Raw genomic sequence first — 22,330 nt, 5'->3', positions numbered from 1 at the left:
CATTTAACATGGCATGTGGATTTCCTCACCTGGGCACCCCACACAAAAAGGTGACTGATTCTGTTTTTACTGCCCAGTATTACAGTCACACCTTTCAGAGTGCTGTTTAAACAATGTCCACGGTGTTGACTTTAAATAGGTCCTGTCAGAGGACAAAAGATCATTTTACAAATTCTTTTTATTGGTCCTGCAGGTAGAGATGGGATCTTATATTTTCATGAAATAACGTATATAAGGTGAAAGTGAAAAGTGAAGTGATTGTGAGACACTGCATCACTCGCACAAGGTGCACACAATGAAATGTGTCCTCTGCTTCCAACCATCACCCTTGGTGAGCAGTGGGCAGCCATGACAGGCGCCCGGGGAGCAGTGTGTGGGGACTGAGGTGCTCAGTGGCACCTCAGTGGCACCTTGGCGGATCGGGATTCGAACCGGCAACCTTCTGATTACGGGGCCACTTCCTTAACTGCTAGGCCACATTGCCCACCATAAACACCTATAATATAACATGATTATGTTGATGTCATGTATAACATATTTCAAAATATCCCCAATTGAAAACTGACTCATACGCGCAGTTGTCAATAAAATGTATGGTTTCGTACAACCAACAGAGGCATAAGACATCTGCATTCTTTGTGAGCCCTTCGGTTACTGACTCTGGCCTGTAGAAAAGCACACCGATGACTCAGAGGATACTCGTCTTTGCCAGGTTCCCATCCTTTCCGGACATATTTGTTTCTATGCACACTGGCCATGTCAGGCGCTGAGAGTTGATAATACAAAAGCTGATACTACACTGCAGTCGCGGACCAAGTGAGGATACGGAGCGCAGGACAGGACAAGGCCAGTGAGAACATCTACTGGACACAAAGCACCTCATTTTATCAATACAAAACGTTAAACACAAGCGGAAAATGGTCTAAAAATTCAGTAATTATGTTCCTCGCTGACAACACCCCACAAAATGCATCATTTCCTGTAGTGTTCCATTTTGTACGTTGGAGAAGGAGGTCGCTCTGGAAATTTTGGATTTATTCTGAATTTGCAGAAACTAAATCAGACATTTCTCTTGGTGCATTCTTGGTGCAACTATTTTCAGTGAGACTTAGTTCAAGTAGATTCAACTTTAAAACACAAAAGATGTAGATAAATTTGATTCTTCAAATGTTAAAAAGATTTAATACATTTTTACAAACTTTTCTACATAATTTAATGAATCTTTTATTTAATGTGCTTTTAGTCTTCTTTTATAATTATGTACTTTACAGAAGTCAAAATTTAGTCAAAATTGTCTTTGAAATTAGGGCCGTAACGTGTTTTCATAGAGTGAGCATCACGGTATACACAGGGTGTACAAAAAGTACAATTTGAATTTGGAAATGTTGCCTAACATAATGCAGAACCACATTTAATGAAAAAATGAACTGAAGCCTTTAGCCACAGGCTAAACAGCAGGAATATGGACAATTTTTATACTTTGCTCTTACTGTGCCATACTAAAAAACTGAGATTAAATTAAACCACTAATTTAATTAAATTGAGTGTAGCATCCTAACTATAACAATTGAGGGGTGAGAAGTTGTTTAAACGCTGATGTGCTGATGCAGTAAGGGTACTCATGTCAAGGCTTCCATTCATGCGCGATGCTCAGGTACGTTCGGGACGTGTGTAGACAGCCCTCTGTAACCTGTACAGGCCCTGTGTGGTACGATGAGGAGACATCCGCGGCCTGCCCGCCACGTAATTTCTTCCCCTCCGTAACCCCCTGACTGCTGGTCGTCCTCGTCTGATGTGCACCCAGACGGGTGTGTTGGAGCTAGACTGAACGGCTGCACTTTAAGTGTCTCTTGGCACGAGTGCATCTAATACCTGCTCCAGGTGGCTTGGCAGAGGCACAGGAGGGAGTACAACGCAGACACACGCACGCACAAGGGGCCTGTCCCTGTGCCCCCTGAAAGACTGCCGTGTGCTGGGCATTCGGGGGGGGCGTGGGGCTGACGGCTGCAGGTTCTGGACCAGTAACTGCTTATAGCTGCCCGCGAGTTCGCCGCTCATGAGAGCGCCATCGCCGCCACTCGTACCGGCGGCGGCGGCGTTAATCCAAGCTAAATGGCAAAACCGCCGTTTTAATGAGGTGCAGTTTGGGACCTGGGGGGTTGGGGGGGGCAGACATATTCCTTTCAGCTTAACCACACAGGCACAGTGTAAACAAACTCCCGCGTCTATATTGTTGTGTTTGTGTCCGTATGGGCGCAGGCCTTTGAGGTTTATATTTAGGCTGCTGCGCGATCGGGTTTCGTTCCGTCTGCAGTCGGGCCCCAGATGTGCCTTCCCCCCATTTGGCCCGAGCAGCGCCAGAGGCACAGTGGTTTCCTGCCTGAGCCGTGACGCAGGGCGGTAGGGCATGCACGCGCACACACACACACACACACGTTAGCAGGCATACACTCAAACCCACACATACACACGCAAGGGTAGAATGGGCTCTTTGTGCTGCATTTGTGCTCGGCTGCCCATTTTCTTTCTAGCCCTGACAATATTTTTCCCTCCTCTTCCCTGCTCCCCTCGCGTTTCCCTGCACTGTCTGTGTGATTAAGGTCGGCCCGAGTGGACACAAGCCAGAGGCGAGTCTCAAGGGGATGGGAACAGCAGAGCCAGCGCTGCAGCGGCGGCGAATCTATCGATCACACGTCTGGGCCGTCCGTCTGAACCACCTGCGAGCCTCTGATGTGGGTTTTGGGTCAGAGCCATACTCGGCCCCTTATTCCACAAGAGCCGTGTGGCCCACAAACCTCAAAGTAAACTCAACTCGCCCGACTAACAAGCCTGACTCTGAAAGGGTGGGCGGGGCTGGAGGCGTCTCTTATCCCCTCGGTTAGCATTATGTTTTGATACGCTGGATCAAACCGCTCTGCAGATGATTATGAGATTTTGTACAGTGCTTCGCAGCAGGCCTGAGTGAGCTGTCCCCAAGACTCTCTGGCTCACGGCCTCCCCCCTCAGGATGTGATGGGAAAACAATATACACTACAGACCAGTGCAGTTTATATACACAACAGGCCAATGGGCCCACCCTCGACTTAAAAGAACGAGATACATTCTTCATCCAGAAGAAGAAGATATATTAACAACACACAGTAAGTAAGTGTAATTGAATGGATGTGAAATTTATGTAAGAATCTCACAGGTTCTCTGCATATTTTCCAGCAATGTTCGGAAATAACTTGTGATGAATCCTTTCACATCATCTTTTCAAGCAGGCAAAGTGAATATCAATAGATTAAAAATTACACCCAGTCTTTGTTGTTCAACTGCCAATAGTATGGTCATTTCTAACCTATGTATTTCTTCATGTTTGAAATACAGTTTATTTATGTAATCAGAGGATTAGCCCAACCTTCTGTTTATACCTGTCTGTATAAAAATAAACACATTTTATTATAAAACTAACTAATAAAATATCTATTAGGGCTGTCAGTCATCTTTAATTAGTTTAATTATTTGCACATTTTGGAATGAATTTTGCAAGTGACAGGGAGGTAGTTATGATTCTGGGATGAAAACGTAAATGAACTATAATGAACATTAGTTCAATTACACAGAGAGGAAAACATGACATTTCAGTAAAAGTCTGTCAGACAACAATTGCATGTTGGGTAATTGAGAATATGGTCATAAATAGAAGTATGTTTAAGATCAGATAAATGTTGTTACATAAAACAAATATGTGTATTATTAATGCATAGGAATAGACATACAGTTTTTGAACATTATTTATTTATTTAAAGAAAATTCACTTGAATTTGTACATTAAAAGCAATGAGACCCGTCTCACCAAGTACCTCCTGCTGAGGGTTCTAAGAGCTTTTCACTAATAAAGCTGCTGGAAAACAAGAGCTAATCCCTGCTGCCATTTCCATTTGAGAAAAACAGTCATTATCAGCCTGCCTCTGTGTGCTCTACCTGCCTGCGCTTGAGTACCAAAAGTCGGGGAAGCGCAACGCTGTTTACCTCCCGAGGTCAGAACGAAGGACGGCTGGCTAGGAGCTTAAATGATATTGAGCACTGCATCCCGGTTTTTGCTTTAAGGAATGCTGAGTTGGTGTACACTACACACATTTTGCAGGTGAGGAATAATGACGTTACACACACTGATGACTCCAGCATTTTAGTCCTTGTGTGTGGCACTGCTCTCATCTGAAATGCTCCTCATCTCTCAGTAAAATTATCTCGATGTAGACTGTGCAGACAGGGTGGATCCTCATTCCTCCATCCTAACCTGCTCACCAATGAAAACGGATTTCCAGCCACATTACTGTTTGATGGCTGGGTGGTAGGGGCGGAGGGCTGTCACAGGGGTCTGGGTGTTATCTGTCTGTCCAGGACATGCCGTGGCAGGCAGAGTGAGTTTTATTTTGGCCTGCCACTACTGTGTATTTAAAATGACAGCCAAATATGGACGTGCTCTGGCCATGTGTTAATGAGTATGGGTGGGGGCGGACTTGGGAACATGGAGGAAGGAATGGGCTTGGATATTTTGTCTAGTACTGGCTGCTCAGAAACTGTTGGCAGGGATTTTAACAAAAAGGATGTAATACAGGAGCCTTCAGCAGATTGTGTGGAACTGTGTCTAAAATGTTAGAATTTTATAGGAATGTCTAACACGACTGGGACAGGAAACAACTTGGCGCACAGGAAGAAAAAAACATTTCAGACGAAAGGAACATTTGAACAATGCCATGTCAAAATTAAACACAATTAAGTAAATGAAAATTTCAGAAATATTTGGCTCTGAAGTAATGATAAAAAATTATTATTATCATTGTTATGGTTGTTGTTATTATTAATATTATCTTTTAATATGGTCTAATATTTAATATAAATGCTTAATGTTTCATATTAAATAACATAACATTTGAACATATCCACCTGTCATATGATATTGGCCACAATTAAGGTGGCTCATTTAGGATCATTTTAATGCGGTTCCCTACGAGTCTCATAGCTACTTCTGAAACAATTCAGAGGAACAATTCACAGGTTGATTAGATAGGAATCTCAAGCCTATTTCACATTCAAACTGCCTTAATGGTTAACTGGATGAAGTACAGTTATAATACAATGCAACTGTCTTGGAGGAGGTCACAATCTGGCTGCATGGAGATGTGAACTGTTTGAGAAGAGATGGGGATGAGCGTTTGACTGCACTACAACTCAGTCAACACCGTCCATGGCTAATTTGACAGGCGGGCTTTGAGCACATTACTGCTGACAGATGCCGCATTCAGCTGCCCCAGAGTTCCGCTTTTCCTGTTTGTTCCTGGCTTACCTTCATAATAAATTCCCACATGTGTCATTTCAGGACCAATTCTTTTTGAAGATGGGCCGTTTACAGCAGACAGAAGTTGAGAGATGATCATGTTCTCCTTTAACCTTAATCCTGGTCATGCGTTGCTAAAAAAAAAAAAAATATTATATATATATATATATATCATAAGAAATGATTGTGTTCAGTGATGTTCAGTGATAAATAATAATAATGATAACCAATAAGCTGAAAATATGTTATATTTATGTTGCAAACACTGAAAGTTACACTGCAAGAACAGCAACAAAACAGCAACAAAAGACAGCAATTCACAATAAGAGAAAATTTCATTTATTAGGGCAGGACTTGTCTATGCAAATCAAGGTAATCGGTTTAATACGGTAAAAGGTTTGTCAGGGTTTTGAATGCAGAGATGGTTTTGGGCTCTCCGATGCCTGTCAGAATAGCCTGATCCTAGATCCACAGTTGAGGTGTGTGTGTGTGTTGGGTAGGCGTATTCTGGAATAGCAACTAAAGTCACTGAATTGATGCATTTTGGACGGTGTGTTCAATTGTGAAGGAGATGATGCATAAATGTGATGAGGGGACTAGTATAGATAAAGTCAGAAAAAGAGATGTGGTAGGTTCAGCTGGCTGAGAGCTTTTTTTGTGCTGAAGAATCATCTGAGGATTTGATGGTAAAATTAAAGATATATCCAATGATACAGTATATTATAAAAATGTGATATTTTGTTCAATAATTCTCAGCATTTCTCTGCTCCCAGTAGCAGTTTCCTGATGGATTTCCAACAAGCAATACAAGCAATCTTTTGCATGGTTACTGCTCTTCATTTTCGGTCATTGTTGCTCTCCTCTGTGGCAACAAGCTTGATCTCAGCATTGGCTGTGCGTGAGGCCATGCTGCTGTCCCGGACCTTGTGTCTGAACAGGAAGGGGAAGGTCTTTCTAAAGGACTTCCGGAAGCTGGCCCCCATAAAGCCATAAACAATGGGATTGATGGAGGAGTTGGTGTAGGACATGCAGTTGGCCCATGTTTTAATTTTGTACGTGGTGTAGTTGGCATTGAAATATGGGTAGAAAGACTGGAAGAGTGCAAAGATCTGGATGGGACCCCAGCAGACAGTGAAGAGGAGAACAATGACCACCACCATTTTTGAGATTTTGCTCCTGATGGTGATAGTTCTCTCTGAGAGGAAGTGGACCTGGAAAAAGAGGAATGAGGTCTGTTTTAACAGTGACAGCACTGCAGTCGTTTCTCACATAAATCAAAATTGGACTATAAAACTGTACTAATGGAACAGCCCAGATATGATCAAGGAAGTTTCCCATAAAAAAAATCAGTGAAACAGATTTCAAAATACTATTTACCTCATGCACAGTCTATTGAAACATTTATTCATTTATTGATGAAAGTTTTTTACAAATGCAATTTTATTATATGGCAGAATTATCTAGAATGATTAAATACGTAAATTAATGTTTAGTCAATGCCAAAAGGGGTCTCTTGTGTCCATTCTGAATCTGAATCAAGAGATGAATCATGTTTTAAATAACATTAAATCATTTTAAAAACTTTGCATAAAACTAAGAAAAGATAAGATGGGGATGAGAATTCACTGGTGTTTGAGGTAAAAGTTTTATGAAGTTGCATTAACAATGTGGATCCCTGCAGTGCAGATTAAATTAAAACAGAAAATGTGACATAGCCATGTTCAATTGAGCTTCTTGAGAATCACCCTGAAACAGTAAAAGAAATTGCCTAGTCTCGGGATCAACCCCTCACAGCCCCTTTCATGGCAGTTTTCAGCCAATCTTTCGTGATCATAGTCTTTTTCGAACCATTCCTCATTTTGAAAGCCAGAGTAAATGACTTTCAGACACTCACCCAGTCCATCCATATGACCGAAGGGATAATGTCTGCTCCATACCTGGTAATTATTATCCGCAGGCTCCACTGTGGGGTGGCCCACCCTCTTGAGCATGAAGGAATAACAGAAAGAGATGGTGAGGACGGGCAGGAGGTAGACGGCTATGAACTGGTACAGGATAAAAGCCTTCTCGTGGGTTTTCGAGGGGAACCTCTCCATGCAGTACTGCTGTGGGCCATACCAGTACCCATCTTCGATCCTCTGGTACATGAATATGGGTGTGGAGAGGATGAAAGAGCCTGCGTTTGGCAAAACAAATGGTTTACAGTTGTGACCTTCAGTTGCATTAGCTGTTTTTGTTCATGTATAAGCAATTCTTTCTGCCCTTTACAGCAATGCACATAATGACATTTCCTACAATTTCTTCAAGGCTTGTCGTGACATACCAATCCAAATGCACACGCTGACGATCATAGCAGTCCGAGGGGTGCGATGGCGGAGAGACTTCAAGGGGTACACAGTCGCATAACAACGGTCCCCACTCATCGCTGTCAAAGTAATGCACGTGGCTTGGACAGTCACCTGCAATAAACACATGCAACTGACTACTTCTTGGGAGCTTATTAGAGGACTTGGTAGGACCAAACAACATTTTTAGAATGACAACTTTTGTTCAAACCTCTAAGCACATGTTCAAGTGCTATTGAACTGTGTTCACCAATCATGAGTGCAGTACTGAGACCTGTGCATAATTTCCCACCAAATATGGAGGACGTAATAGTGGAGAGTTCCACTGGTGTCAACTTTTCAGCCTAATCAACACGAGCCATTATTAAAATTAAAATATATATATATATTATAGGTGCTGTGATGTGGGTTGTGTAAGCCCACACATTCTGAATGGTAGCAGCCTGGTAATATTTCAGTTTTATCCCAAGACTCACACACAGGATAAAGGAGCCCATGATGCTCTCTATACCAAACATATACAAGCAACAAACAAAAAAGATTTCTATATATAACTGCATATATGAAATTATGATCCATTTTTCATGCAATTGGAAAATGCAAACAGCTTCAAAGGAGTATTTATTGATTCTCGAAGCTGACGCAAACCCTCGACTGGGCTACAATCGCAGCTATGGCCTGGAGGACGAGTGGGTTTTTCACTCCTTTCGGCCTCGCCACCTGTTACTCCTTGGTTATTAGTGATCAAAGGGAAACCAGATCATACCCACACTGATGCATGAATGCTCCAGCCTTTTTAACTTGGCATAATTGTCTGCTGTGGGGATATATCAAAACAGAGACGACACAAACAAAAGAAAGCCAACTGTGCCCGGTGCTTACCGTGATGAATCATTTTTAAGAGCGAAGAACAAAGCACAGCAGCAAGAGATGTTAATTGACCAGAGTCATTTTTAATGAGGCTGGCCCACCCGCATGGACTCCGGTGACATTTTAACATGCGGGGACGGCTTTGTGTGAAGCTGTGTGTTGCATTGAAATGCCATCCTAAAAATAATGAGATGTTCCACATGTTCTCCCACTTTTGCTTTTACCATGATTTTGCAAACAATCAGACTTCATCAAGTCCACTCTTACCTGTTTTTTTAAACAGTATTTTGCAATTAAGTTGTGAAGAGGTGTCCCTAGACAATAATTGCTTCATTCTGGTTGGTGTTTTGAGAATGAAGATATCATATCCATGCAGAGCAAGGGTCACATGTGCTCCCTTGTGGCCGGAGGCAGGCAGTGCAGATGCTCTTGAACCAGACAGCCTCTCTTCTGGGACAGATGCACATAATTTATATTATATTATGCTACATGAATGTTTAATGCTGGTAAAATTTGAATTCATGTAGGTGCAATAGTGCACATTAATAGTTAATGATCTTTTGACTGAGGCAAACCTGCTCTGAGTTTAAAAACAAAGAGCCCGATCTATTTTCTTCAGGATAAAGCTCACACACACAAAAAAAAAAAATGCAATTGAAAAGTACAAAAGGATTAGCAACTCTCCTACTTAAATCATGGGGATTAGCAAGTTGAAGTCAAACACCCAGAGCTGACTCATTCCATTAGAGTTTTTTTAGGGTAAAAAGGATATGAATTACTCCCCACCCCGCTGGGCGGCACCCGGTCTTATCCTTTACATAAGCCCTGCCTAAACAGTGCAACGGCACATCAACAGCTCTGATGGTGTTGCAATGAATTAATCCGTGGTGTCAGAGCATGTTGCTGAGGATGGGGATTTGTCAGGGGTGTGTAGCTGTCTGGTGAGTGATTACAGGTGTGCGTCTGTGCCGTAATTGGCTGCATGATGAAAGGCTGCAGTATAGTCGATGGAAGTCCCATGGATAAGCAGTATTGATTTCTCATGGCATAATAAAATGTCTCATTACGGCTTTCTTTCAGAACTCGCTTCACAGTTTAGGGGTTGCTGTCTAGGCTTCAAAGTGTGTCTCTCTGCAAATGGCCCGGCTATTTCCAGTCATCTCATGAGACAGCTTCTTGGCCAAAATGACATGGCATGAAAAAAAAAATTAAATTACCTGCTGGAGGAAAGCAACAAATTTGCACATAAAGTCCCCAAAGATCCATCCAGGGAGAGGGTAGAGTGTGGCAGTGAAGGGGACGCAACAGACCAAGAAAATGATGTCTGTGGCAGCCAAGTTAGCTGTAACAATAACAAAAATCCATTTCTTAATCCATTTTCCATATTACTCGGTGAGACAGAAGATATGCTGCACGGGGACAGTCAGATTCACATATTAGTACATGAACAGATGCAGTTCACTACATCACAGAACTGATGCCTTAATTTCTATTAAAAGTAGGGCAATAACTTCAGTGGGCAATAATTTTTTTTTTTTACATTTCATTGTAATAGCTATTTAGTGATTGCTTTCATGTGGCTTCCTTACACGCCTGTTTTCTATCAGGATGGAAAATTGAAATCATCCATACAGGGACCAATCTGTCCACTGAAGCTGCAGAACCATTACAGAAAGAGAGAGCTCTGCTATATTTAACCATCATTCTGCAATAGCAATAGTCTGAAACCACGGGACTGCTTCCATGCACGTTGGAAGCAGTCCTGCTCAGTACGCGGTCATTCATGCTGCTCAGTGCGTGGTCATTCAAAACTGATTACTTCACTCTCAACTATAACCAAGTGTAGCAACACAGAAGCTTTGAAGAAAACCACACTGACCGACTTTGTAGTCACCCTGAAACAATTACATCCACAGTATGATGTTGAAGAAACTGACCTATGTAGAAATTTGTGGCCGTCCTCATTTGGCGATGTTTGGAAATCACGTAGATGACCAAAGAGTTTCCAACCAGACCCACCAGCATGATGAGTGAGAAGAAGAGCGGCACAAGCCAGGCATCCGTCAGGAAAGGTTGTTCCTCTTCCTCGGGCTCCCCCAAGGTTTCATTTTCCAAGGACCCATTGAATGCGCTCTCTGTAGAGTTCCACACTTCTGTAGGAAACATGGTGCTGGTACTCCAAGGACAACATCAAAAGGGGCGCTTTACACTAAAAGCAGGGTCAGGGGGTTCTGAGATCTCCCATGTGAGAACAAAGAAAAAAAACACACACTAAACCAGACAATAAAAAATCAATAACTTCTTCCGCAATTCCATTGTTTTCTCCTCACTCCTCTACTTTGAAACAGGAGCCTCTGAGGCTGAATGCAGCACTGGATAAAACCCCATTGGTTTTATAGTGTTGCAGAATGCACGTGGGCTATGAGTACGGCAGTAGAATGAAGAGCCAATGTCAGGTCTCCTAGCAACATCCTCCCGTTTCGGGGCGGGGGCTTGCGAGCCACACTGGCAGGATAGAGCGCTGCGTGTGAGATGACTGTCTCAAAAAGCAGAATTTCTCAGTCAAAGCCCTGACTCCCAATGAACCGACTGGTGGGTTTGAGATCAGATGGAGGGTGTTTTTACTGGACTGGAACTTGTCATGCAGCTGAATTTCAGCGCTTCCATCTGATTATTTAATCGTCTTTGGAGACAGCTTAAGCAGATTGTGCAATAATGAGCTATTCCAAATAAATATACGGAATACCTTTATTTTTCAAGAGCAAAATGAATACCATTTTTTTTATTACATCTTATCCCAGGTCCAACTCATATCCACACCTGACTACCAGCGTCCACAAACTCTGATTGAAATTAATTGATTCCAAATGCTATTTAATGTCATTTCATGATTAAATCTCTGCACAAAAAAGTCTCACTTCCTTCAGTCATCCTTCAGCTAGGATGAAGCTAACCGTTTATGCATGCAAACGTGTGTATGATGCATTAGTGCTGCAATAGGTATACGTGGTCTTTCGTACACATGATCATTTCTGACCAGGTGTGAGTCGGGCAAAGGAAAAGATTCTTTTTGAAAAAAAAGATTAAAAAATCTGTAGGTTCCCCTGTGGCCGACACCGTTCCTCAAACCATTTCTGAACGATTTTTACAGCATGTCAAGGTGATGGAAAAGGCCACTGCAATCACGGAACATCATTACCATGACGGTGTGTGCATGACCTGCAACAAACTTTAGGTAGGTGGTGCATGTCAAACTAACATCCCCATGAATGCAGAACGCATGGTATCCTGGCACAGCATCATTCCGCTTCCACCAGCCTTTTCTTGTCGCCGTCTCATCCCCAGGTAAGCGAATCTCACTTAAAAAGATGTAATTCTGCAGACCAGGACAGTGTCTTCCATTGCTCCATGTTCTGGTTCTGATGCTGAACAGTTTTCTATCATGAGCAATATTAAGGCTTTCAGCAGTTGCTGAAATGCTGCAGTAGCCGTGTCTGTGGACCGGACAAGGTAACTCTCACACGACCCTGTCACTTCTGAAACACACTCGCCTATGAACCAGAAGACCCAGGTTCGAACCCCACTTACTACCATTGTGTCCCTGAGCAAGACACTCCAGGGGGGGACTGTCCCTGTAACTTCTGATTGTAAGTCGGTCTGGATAAGGGCGTCTAATAAATGCTGTAAAAGTTATTCTCTTCTTGGCCAACTTTTTGCCCACAACTGGCCGTTTAAGGGAAACTCGGTGCATTTATTAAAAAGTATCCCAGGTCCTACTTATGTCCATTTTGAATCCTTTTTGCTCAGACAAAAATGCAATATTATTAATTGTAAAATCATAAGCATAAATGTATAAAAGTCTGATGATGTGCAGAGCTGGCTGCTCTCTTCAAGGTCTTACAGTTGAAAGCATTAAAGCTGCCAATCCTGGTTGTGAGAATACTCTTGGTTATGCCCTGGTAGAATCTGGCGAGGGATACTGAGTCCATGCCAAACCTCCTTGTCTTCCATCGGAACATATCAGCTTCAAAATGAGCTTCATAGAACTGCTGTTCACTTGTTATACTATTTACCAATAATGTTTTTAATGTGTAAGCAACTGAAATACCGACTGAATTGAATATTCATTGTCATGCTCTGTTATCAACATACTGGCCAGTTATTAAAAACCAAAGCCATATCTCCTGTATTTCTAGGACACACCCGTGCACATATGAAGGTCAACAGAGAGAAAGAAACCCACTTCTGTATTCTGCTGCTGGTGGATTCTGGTTCCTCCTGGGATTCGGTTTTGCTCCTGCCTGGCATACTGGATGCAGGTAATGGGTGAACAGAGTGGCTCCAGGACCTCCAATAACTGGACTACTCGGGGGTAAAATGCCTCACAGGAAAGACTGACATGTACCGTTCCACATGTTTGTCAAGCAGCTCATCTTGGTCTGAGGAAAACCAGCACGACGCCTATCTTCTTTTACATTTCTTTTTCCTTTTACTGCATGTATTAGACTCATTTATCCAGAGAAACTTACAATCAGCGGTTACAGGGACAGTCTCCCTGGACACACTCATGGTTAAGTGTCTTGCTCAGGGACACAATGGTAAAAAGTGAGGTTTGAACCTATGACTTTGTGGTCGTTTGTTTCATAGGAGAGCTACAACCACTCTTTCACTGGCCCTATGTTCAATGTAGCTACCTGGCACCACATTGCTACTTGACAACATAAAGTGTTTCCTCCTCCTGAAATCTAAAGGACATTTGTGCATTTGGAGGCTATACACTGTATATATTTATTTAGTGGTTGCACCTTCAGGAGAATTTGAGCTTTTAGATAATCTCTAACTGCAAACGAATAAAAAAAAAAAAAATTACAATCGCACTTCTGTGTTATATTATCAGATCGTGTTAGCACATTGTTTCTGCTCCTGGGGACTCAGAGATTATGGTTTTCATCTGAACAGCACACCTGATCCAGCTTATGAAAGGCTGATCCAGTGGTCTGAAAATCTAGCCTGCTGGGCCAGTGAACACCGGGTAATCTGCAAGACATTACATCCAGGATTTGGATTGGCAAAATACATGCCAACCTCAGTGCAAAAATGCAGGGGGGCTGGACTCAAAATGGCCCTTAACCATTCAGACTGGGTCCTAGTGAACCAAACGAGGGATTACAATGACAGACATCTTAAAGCACTCATGTAAATCATTAGATGTAAATGATGAAGACAGACAGAGAGATTGGACAAGACAACAGTGTTTGGACATGGAGACATCGCTGTAATACATGGAGATAGCCAGATCGAAAAAAGTTTTACTGCAGCCAATCAGTGCAGACTCTTTGTTTTTATACACCCTGTTTTAATGTGTCTGTGCTTTTATCGTCAATAACCATAACCTTTTAGGAGACAGGAAGGCCGTTTGTTGGGTAGGATAAAATGTCAAAACACCACTTTTCTTGTAAAAGGTTATGTTTAGGACTGGATTCAGTTGGTTCATTATGTTTCTTGTATTGAAGTTGGATGCTCTTTTGATGTGGAAGAAATCAAAACATTGGGTATAATTGGATCAAACATCCTTTTGGATCGTAGAATTTAATCTGTTCTTTATATGTTCTGTGCAATGACTCTCCCTGCAACACACTCACACATTCACTACCCCTAACCGCTTAGTCCGGTTACTCACTGTCCTTGAAGGAGTGAGGCCACGTCACTAACCGTCATGCCACCGTGCAGACCCTGGGCAATTAAAATTATGATAAGAAAAATTATGATACAGGACAAAGAAAAATGAAACCAATGGAAAGAAACTGCTGAAAATGATAAAATGAGTAAAAAAGTATAGATTTCAGTGAACAGTGAATGCTCTGAGTCTGGACAGGATTTGGCTCCAACAATGTTTAGGATAGTGGCTAAAAGCTGCCTGACCACATATATTTTAAGTCAGAGGTAGTACTAGCAGTCCACTTCCCAGTGACTGCAGAACTGGTAGGTGTGTATTATTATTTAACATCTCTGTGAGGCATGAAGAAGCTACGTTTTGACATGAATCCTCAAAGCCTGGTTATTTTTATCCAATGGTAAAATCCTGATTTTGGTATTGTTATTTCATAAGACTGTTGAAGTTTAAATTCACAACAGATCAAAACTGTTGTGGTTTTTAATCTGATTGTTAGCCTTAAATGTGTAAATGTAAGGCTTTCTTCATTACTGCCTATTATAATTAAGTATATAATTTTTTTTCCTTGTTTAAGTGAAAGAAGATTGAGACATTCATTTCCTTAAGGGGCTGCCAATGCAGCTCAGTGGGAGTCAGTGGGACTATGCTGACAAATTGTGAATAACCATGATAAGCAATCCTGTTGTCTTTGCAAATTTGGCTGAGAGGCCCTAGAACAGATCTTCTGTATGGTGTGAGCATTTTTATTTTGAAAGTGGAATTCTGGCACAAATCCTTTCCATTTTAATCCTCTCATGCATACATTAAAAGGACAATTTCACAAATAGCATATGCATAAATTGTATACTGTAAATGTATACTATAAATGGTATACTAAATGTATACTGTATGTGCTAATTGCAAGAATAATGTGACCCATGAATGCCACTTTTTTCTGTCTGCAGATATCTGCCTATTTGCACATAAAACTCTTATGTTTACCTTCCAAAGAAAAAATCTTTTGACATTATGTCCTCATTGTGAATTTGGTCAAATGTCACCTGTTTCCGGTGAAAGTGAGTAATTGTCACATTGTGACACTTCACAGCACGCAGTGCCCACCGTGAAATGAAGCCTCTTAGCGAGCAGTGGGCAGCCATGAAAGGCGCCTGGGGAGCGGTATGTGGGGAAGGTACCTTGCAAAAGTACCCCACGTACACCAGTGGTACCATGGCAGTTCGGGATTTGAACCCACAACCTTCGATTACAGGTTTGCTTCCTCACCCGCTGCCCACATGATAACCATGTTTGCAATTTAGTACGATGGCGCTCAGAACCATTTCTGTGTTCGCAGGCATTGTCAGCTATCTGACTGTGAGATCAGACAACAACCCTTAGCAACAGAGAGTGGCAGTTGAGGAAACGGAAAACATGAATTCCGGCTGCTGTCTAATTACAATTGAGTGCTTTGCGCTATAAAATCAAGAACAAAAAGAACTCTTAATGGCTGCCACGAACAAGGCATTTTACTCATGCTTTAAAGCAGGGAAGCCATTTCCATCCAGCATGTGCATGTTTCTTTCAAAATCATCGCCACTGGAAAAAAAAGTAAGTTAAAATGAAGTGATTGTCACATGTGATACACAGCAGCACAGCACACGATGCACACAGTGAAATTTGTCCTCTGCATTTAACCCATCACCCTGAGTGAGCAGTGGGCAGCCATGACAAGCGCCCAGGGAGCAGTGTGTGGGGACGGTGCTTTGCTCAGTGGCACCTTGGCAGATCGGGAATCGAACCGGCAACCTTCTGATTACAGGGCCGCTTCCTTAACCGCTAGGCCACACACTGCTGCCATGTCAGAGCGGTCACATGCATACGCAGAAATAATGCAAATTCAGCATTAGACTTTCCTCCCAAGTATGAAGCTCATTTGCTAAACCCACATGCAGACAGAGCCGTATGCTGGGCTGCTGACCTGTGCTGATTTATCCACTTGGCCTGTCAGGGGCTCGGAGTGAACGATTGCCTTCGCCTGCGATGCCGTGCCGCTTTGTCACCTTCATTTGGGCGCTGTCCTCTGTCTAATTAGGCATTTAATGAAGCCTTATGAATTAGAACGCATCAGCAAAGATCCAAGGGATTACGAAGATGTTAAATTAATTTAGTTTTAAATCATCAGTCTGAATGTTTTATGGACACTTTTGCAATAAAAGCGTTATTGCACCAGTCCATTGATGCCATATCAGCCCCAGTGACCACAATTTCCTCTGTTCTTTGGGGCCTGATAATAATTTAAGTACATTCTTACACAGTCAACTCTGACCCTGAGTGTTTCCGGTCCAAATAGGGCAGCTGGGATGCTGTCAGAAGCGGTGAGAAGTGTTCTGACTGTCAAAGAACTTCATGTGCCTCTGGGTTCTTAAGGAAGATGTCTACTCTTCATGACGTGCTTTTTGATGTAAGACAGTAAAACAAGGTCCATCAGTTATACATTTCAACCGTGATTGATTTTCTGTTGTCAAGCTGATTCACTCATTAATATTGTCACTGCGGATGGTATCTTTACTAATTTTAGATAATTAGAAAATTTATCTTAATCCTGTTCTTCCACCACCTACCTTTTCTGAGAGGATGAGAGTCAACAGAGCAAAAGTCTTCTGCTCTCTTTCTCCCGAGGAACAAAGAGGACGGAAATGCCTGATCTGAAAAAGAGGCTGCCATGGTCTGTATGCGAGACACAGCTGTTGCAGCAGGGGCAAAAAGCAAAAATCGTCGTCTCAAAGAATGTGCCGGGTTTTCGGTCACTTAGCAACCACTTTAACCAAAGAAGCAATGAGTGGGAATAATCACAATGAATACACGTTTGGCCTATGCCATCTCACAAATTGTGAGCCTAATGCAAGATACCATCCAAGTGATGGGTTTAATCATTCGGGTGATGGGAAAAAATGAAGGGTTCAATTAACCGGATTGTTCCTTCCTCCGTTTGCTTTTTTTTTTTTTATTTAACAGCGGTCGAGGGTAGACTTGACTGCCGCTTGGCCCTACATGGCATGTTTCGAAAGGCTGTCTTTGATGGCCACAACCAGTTCAGGGAGTTGCACAAGGCATTTGTAAATTACTAAGACGAGGTTAAATTGCTCCTCTAAACATAATCACCAGGGAAGGTTTCCTTTCACCATTTGTGTCGAGGTTTAAAACCACCGCACACATGTTTCTTCTGAGGTTTGAAGGTTTATGCGTATGTGCATTTTAGCAGAACTGCACACGCCAGAAGAAATTGCATTATCTGATACTAAACTCCAAATTAACATGTACATTCAAGTAGAAAATCACACTATTTGAATAACATTTAATCCCATTCCAAAAAGATAACACAGCAGAGTAGTCAGAAAAATTAATGCAGAAAGATGTTTTTAACCGATTGCATGCCACCAAACACGTCCCATGTATTGGAATAAAGAATTTATCTGAAATTAATTGAAAGTCCTTGGAAAAAAATTAATAGGTGAATAAGATGGAATATGCAAACGTGAGGCCTTTTTGAACAAAAAGCTTTTCAACTCTTTGAAATAATGTGCCATATCGCAGGAGCAGAAAATTTAAATGCTAATGTTGTGCCGATTATCTATAGGGACACGCAGGCCGAGTTTAAGCAAATTAATTTTGAATATTTTTTTCCTTAATTTTGGTTTCTGTGTTTGTGATTAGCAAGACTGTTTGCAAATGAATTTTTCCTTGATTGTTTTTGGGCAAAATAAACCCATGGCCTCCACATTCTTCAAACAATAACTCCAGTAGAGCTGGTGAGCTCCGGCAGCATGGATTATTATTATCCTCCTCATTTTTTTTAATAGAAGATTAAACCTAATTTTTTGGATAGAAAATAAGAATTGGAATCCTCCTTTGGTTGTCAGATACTTTTAACAAAAAAGGCATGTGCTTCATATGCTAGCAAAATTTGCCCATATGTCCAGCAATTCTGTCATGTACACTGGCTCTTCAGAGGTCAAATTGCTCTCCTGATATAAACCTGAGGCAGTCGTCTTTTCAGAAGATCTACCACAGTGAACCAGCGCTGCAGGCACAAAAAAAATGTAAAATTAAAAAAACCAACAGTGCCAGTGGTATGTATGTGTGGTGTAATAATATATTAATTATTTTTAATTGCTTGCCCTTCACTTACCGGACAGCGTGGGAGGTGTTTTAATATAAAATTTTAATTTAGTAAGTCATGCGTATGCTGACTGGGGCTAATTACTGCAAGGTCACCATTAGATGAGCTTGAGCTGTGGACACGAGTTTGTTATGCTGCAGATGTTTTGATGTTTTGACACATGGACAGGCTTGACAAGAGTAGGTTCACAGGGTCAGATTGTGTAGTGCTCTTCCCAATGATGGTCAGCAGGCAATAAAACTCATTAAACAATCAAAGAGAATCAGTTTGTGAACATAGGTTATACTGCTCTGTCACGGGTGGGCTGGACATGGCGGTGAAGGAGGACGCATTCGCACGATCACAGGACAGGGGTTTAATACGAACTACACGAGACAAGGGAACATGAACACGCACAATGACCCGACGGCTAACAGACACGAACAGGATAGCTTTATACAATTATATAAATATACACCAGGTGAACACGATCAGGGAACATTACACGAGACGAACATGAAACTCCGGTCCGGACCCCGGATCCGGAGTCAACCCCTGCCGGTCCGGATCATGACATGCTCACAAGCCGGTTGCAGACCTGATGAGTCAAATATTCAATATCCAAGAAGAATGCAAGAAATTTTTTAAACATTTGTACATAAAGTAGGCCACTCATCACCATATATACAGTACAGGCCAAAAGTTTGGACACACCTTCTCATTCAATGTGTTTTCTTTATTTTCATGACCATTTACATGTGGAGTTATGTACTTTTAAAAAGGTGAAATAACTGAAAACATGTTTTATATTCTAGGTTCTTTGCTCTGGTTACTGCTTTGCACACTCTTGGCATTCTCTCGATGAGCTTCAAGAGGTCGTCACCTGAAATGCTTTTCCAACAGTCTTGAAGGAGTTCCCAGAGGGGTTTAGCACTTGTTGGCCCCTTTGCCTTCACTCTGCAGTCCAGCTCACCCCAAACCATCTCGATTGGGTTCAGGTCTGGTGACTGTGGAGGTCAGGTCTCCACTTTTTGTTAAGTCATGAAAATAAAGAAAACACATTGAATGAGAAGGCGTGTCCAAACTTTTGGCCTGTACTGTACATATACTTTACTTTTCATTTTGCAGACTGGATGATATGGAGACACCTTTTTTCATGCTACAGCAGATGGGCAGCAGATGTTACCTCCCAAAAATTTTGTGGGGTCTCAAGAGGTGAGAGGAAGGCAAACCACTTAAACAAACATCAGATAGAAGATATTTTTAGCAATCAGCAGTGAAATTGCTATTTGTTTTCCACTTTGAATATACATAGGTAAAAGTTAAAAATGAACAATGCTAAGCATAGGAAGTTTACAGATTTCTTCAATATGTATGCAACTCCAGGCATCAATTAAACTGGTAACTTACAGGTCTTTCATGATAAGTTAATATTACAGACTGAATCTGTGGGGTACCGTGGAACCGTGTCTGGAGTAGAGTTTATTGTGAGTTTATTCCATTCTCCTTCCTGACATTTTAAAACCAGAACAAAGCTGCTTTGTTTATATTTGCTCACCTCTGTCTCCTCTGGTTAAAAGAGTAAAAACAGATCTGAAGGGAAGGAAAGAGTAAAAAAAAAATGAGACAAACAGCTGCGGGAATATTAGAATTCCTGGGATGTGCACCTGTCGCTTCTGATGCATCAATCACATTTTGGCGTTCCGTGGCGAGTGGGTGGGTCGGCTGGTTACTGGGGACTTGGTAAAAAAAAATCTCCCGACTCACACCAAAGGTGCAAGGACGGGTTCTGTGAGCGAAGATGAAGAGAACGGGCTGTTCAGTGAGGAGCAGAGAGCGCTGTCGGGCCAGCGCTGTCAAACGGGCTGACAGTTTAAAGGCAACATGGACCCAAGCACCAGGCTGACCTCCACATGCCTGAGAAGAGGCATGGAATAATAATCATGCGTGTTCTCCTGGTGCATCTGAATCATGTACTCGTCTGGCACTTCTTTCATAGGATTGCACCTTTCAGATGTGTCCTTTTTCTATACAACTGATTGCTGAGGGTGCTTTTTTTTTTTCCTATGGCTTTTGAAACACCATATTATACAGACTCTGCCCTAGGAGTGTATATGTGGGAGAGAGATATTGTTCACTACAATAAATTGAGAAGTTGAATAGCAAGAGAAACATATGTTGACATTTTTCTGCCCACTGCAGCAGCTATTCATCAAGACCCTCACAGTAATACGCTGTTTTTGCTCTCCTGAATAAAGGCCGGCAGAAAAAAAAGCAGGAATACAATCAATGTGTGATTCCCATAACCCCATAAAAAGCGATTAATGGTCTGTTGCTGAGAGCTAATTAAATACAATCACCATTATGTCTCTGTTCTAAAAAAAAAAAAAGAAAAACACATGCATGCATATATATTAAGAAATGCTCACAATCAGCACTGACAACATTTGTAAAAATAGGAATTGGCACTTTTTGATTATTTTAACACCATAATTGCCACATTTCATATTTCCAGGACAGTTACTCAATAAAAAAAAGATTTATTCCTGAGTGTCTGACTTCCAAAAACACTTTTATTAAAATTGCTCAAAAACAAAAACAAACATTCATGTACAAGGCAAACCACATGACATTGGGTAAGACCCACTAGTATTGGAGTACTGGAGCTTTAAAGGGAGATGATGAGGAGGTACACAGGTGTGGTGCTTTGAAGTGGGTGTGGCTTGGAATGATCGGGTGCAAGTGTGAGTGTTTGAGAGGTGCAGCAGCATGACACTGCAGGGCATCACACCAAGAGAAAATTAAAAGCAGGCCAGTTGAAAAAGGACACAAAGACATAAAGAGTTCATGGTGTGTAAATATGCTGAACAACAATGCAGTCATGTAGATATTTATTTTTTATATACCTTCATTATACAGTACAGGCCATAAGTTTGGACACACCTTCTCATGTGTTTTCTTTATTGTCATGACCATTTACATTATTAGATTCTCACTGAAGGCATCAAAACTATAAATGAAAACATCTGGCATTATGTACTTAACAAAAAAAAAATGAAAACTTGTTTTCTTGTTTCGTCTATATAGCCACCCTTTTCTCTGATTACTGCTTTGCACACTCTTGGCATTCTCTCGATCAGCTTCAAGAGGTCGTCACATTAAATGGTTTTCCAACAGTCTTAAAGGAGTTCCCAGAGGTGTTTAGCACTTGTTGGCCCCTTTGCCTTCACTCTGCAGTCCAGCTCACCCCAAACCATCTCAACTGGGTTCAGGTCCAGTGACTGTGGAGGCCAGGTCTCTACTTTTTGTTAAGTACGTAACTCCACATGCGTTCATTCATAGTTTTGATGCCTTCAGTGAGAATCTACCAATGTAAATATTCATGAAAATAAAGAAAACACATTGAATGAGAAGGTGTGTCCAAACCTTTGACCTGTAATGTACCTCACTGCACCTCGCAGTCTCCAACCCTCCAGTACTGCTTGCCTTGTCCCACCTCCGCTGAAGGTACTAGGAAGACACTCATCTACACTCTTCTCTGTCTTTGCCCCTAGGTGGAGGAATGAACTTCACTGTGATTCAAGCACAAAAATAATTGTTCCATAATTAAAATAAATGGTAAAGGAGTATGTATTTCTAATACATAAATTTTCATTGTCTAATAATATTTTTGCTCTCAGATTTGAATATTCATTACAAATGCAAGAAAAAAATCTTTTTTCAGTCTTTTTTGTTTGAATAAAAAGACACAAATCTACCTTCATAACATTGAAGCCACTCAAACACACTCAAACAAGGGGTTCTTTAATTTACTTTTACATAAAAAAAACATATTGAAGTACAAAGTTCTCAATTAAGAGTCATTTTTCTCTTTCAGTGCTTTCAGTTCTCTTTCCACAACAATGGATTAGCTGGCAGCAGTAAAGGACATGGCTACACTTCTGGTGATGGTTTGATGCATCAGGCCTGTCCTGGCCCTT

General features: G+C 41.6%; 1 protein-coding gene across 1 annotated transcript; it reads right to left on the bottom strand.

Annotated features, from left to right (window-relative positions):
• Positions 1 to 5,623: 5,623 nt before the first annotated feature.
• On the bottom strand, positions 5,624 to 10,926 carry kiss1ra (KISS1 receptor a). The gene is made up of 5 exons (XM_028977923.1): positions 10,476 to 10,926; positions 9,756 to 9,880; positions 7,647 to 7,782; positions 7,261 to 7,499; positions 5,624 to 6,534 (listed from the first exon to the last, which is right to left on the bottom strand). Exons 1-5 carry the CDS (start codon positions 10,702 to 10,704, stop codon positions 6,160 to 6,162), a joined length of 1,104 nt encoding a protein of 367 aa, XP_028833756.1. The 5' UTR covers positions 10,705 to 10,926; the 3' UTR covers positions 5,624 to 6,159.
• Positions 10,927 to 22,330: the final 11,404 nt, after the last annotated feature.

The sequence above is a fragment of the Denticeps clupeoides genome, chromosome 4 (genome assembly GCF_900700375.1).
Source record: "Denticeps clupeoides chromosome 4, fDenClu1.1, whole genome shotgun sequence".
NCBI lineage: Eukaryota > Metazoa > Chordata > Actinopteri > Clupeiformes > Denticipitidae > Denticeps > Denticeps clupeoides.
This window is presented reverse-complemented; position numbering and strand designations above follow the sequence as displayed.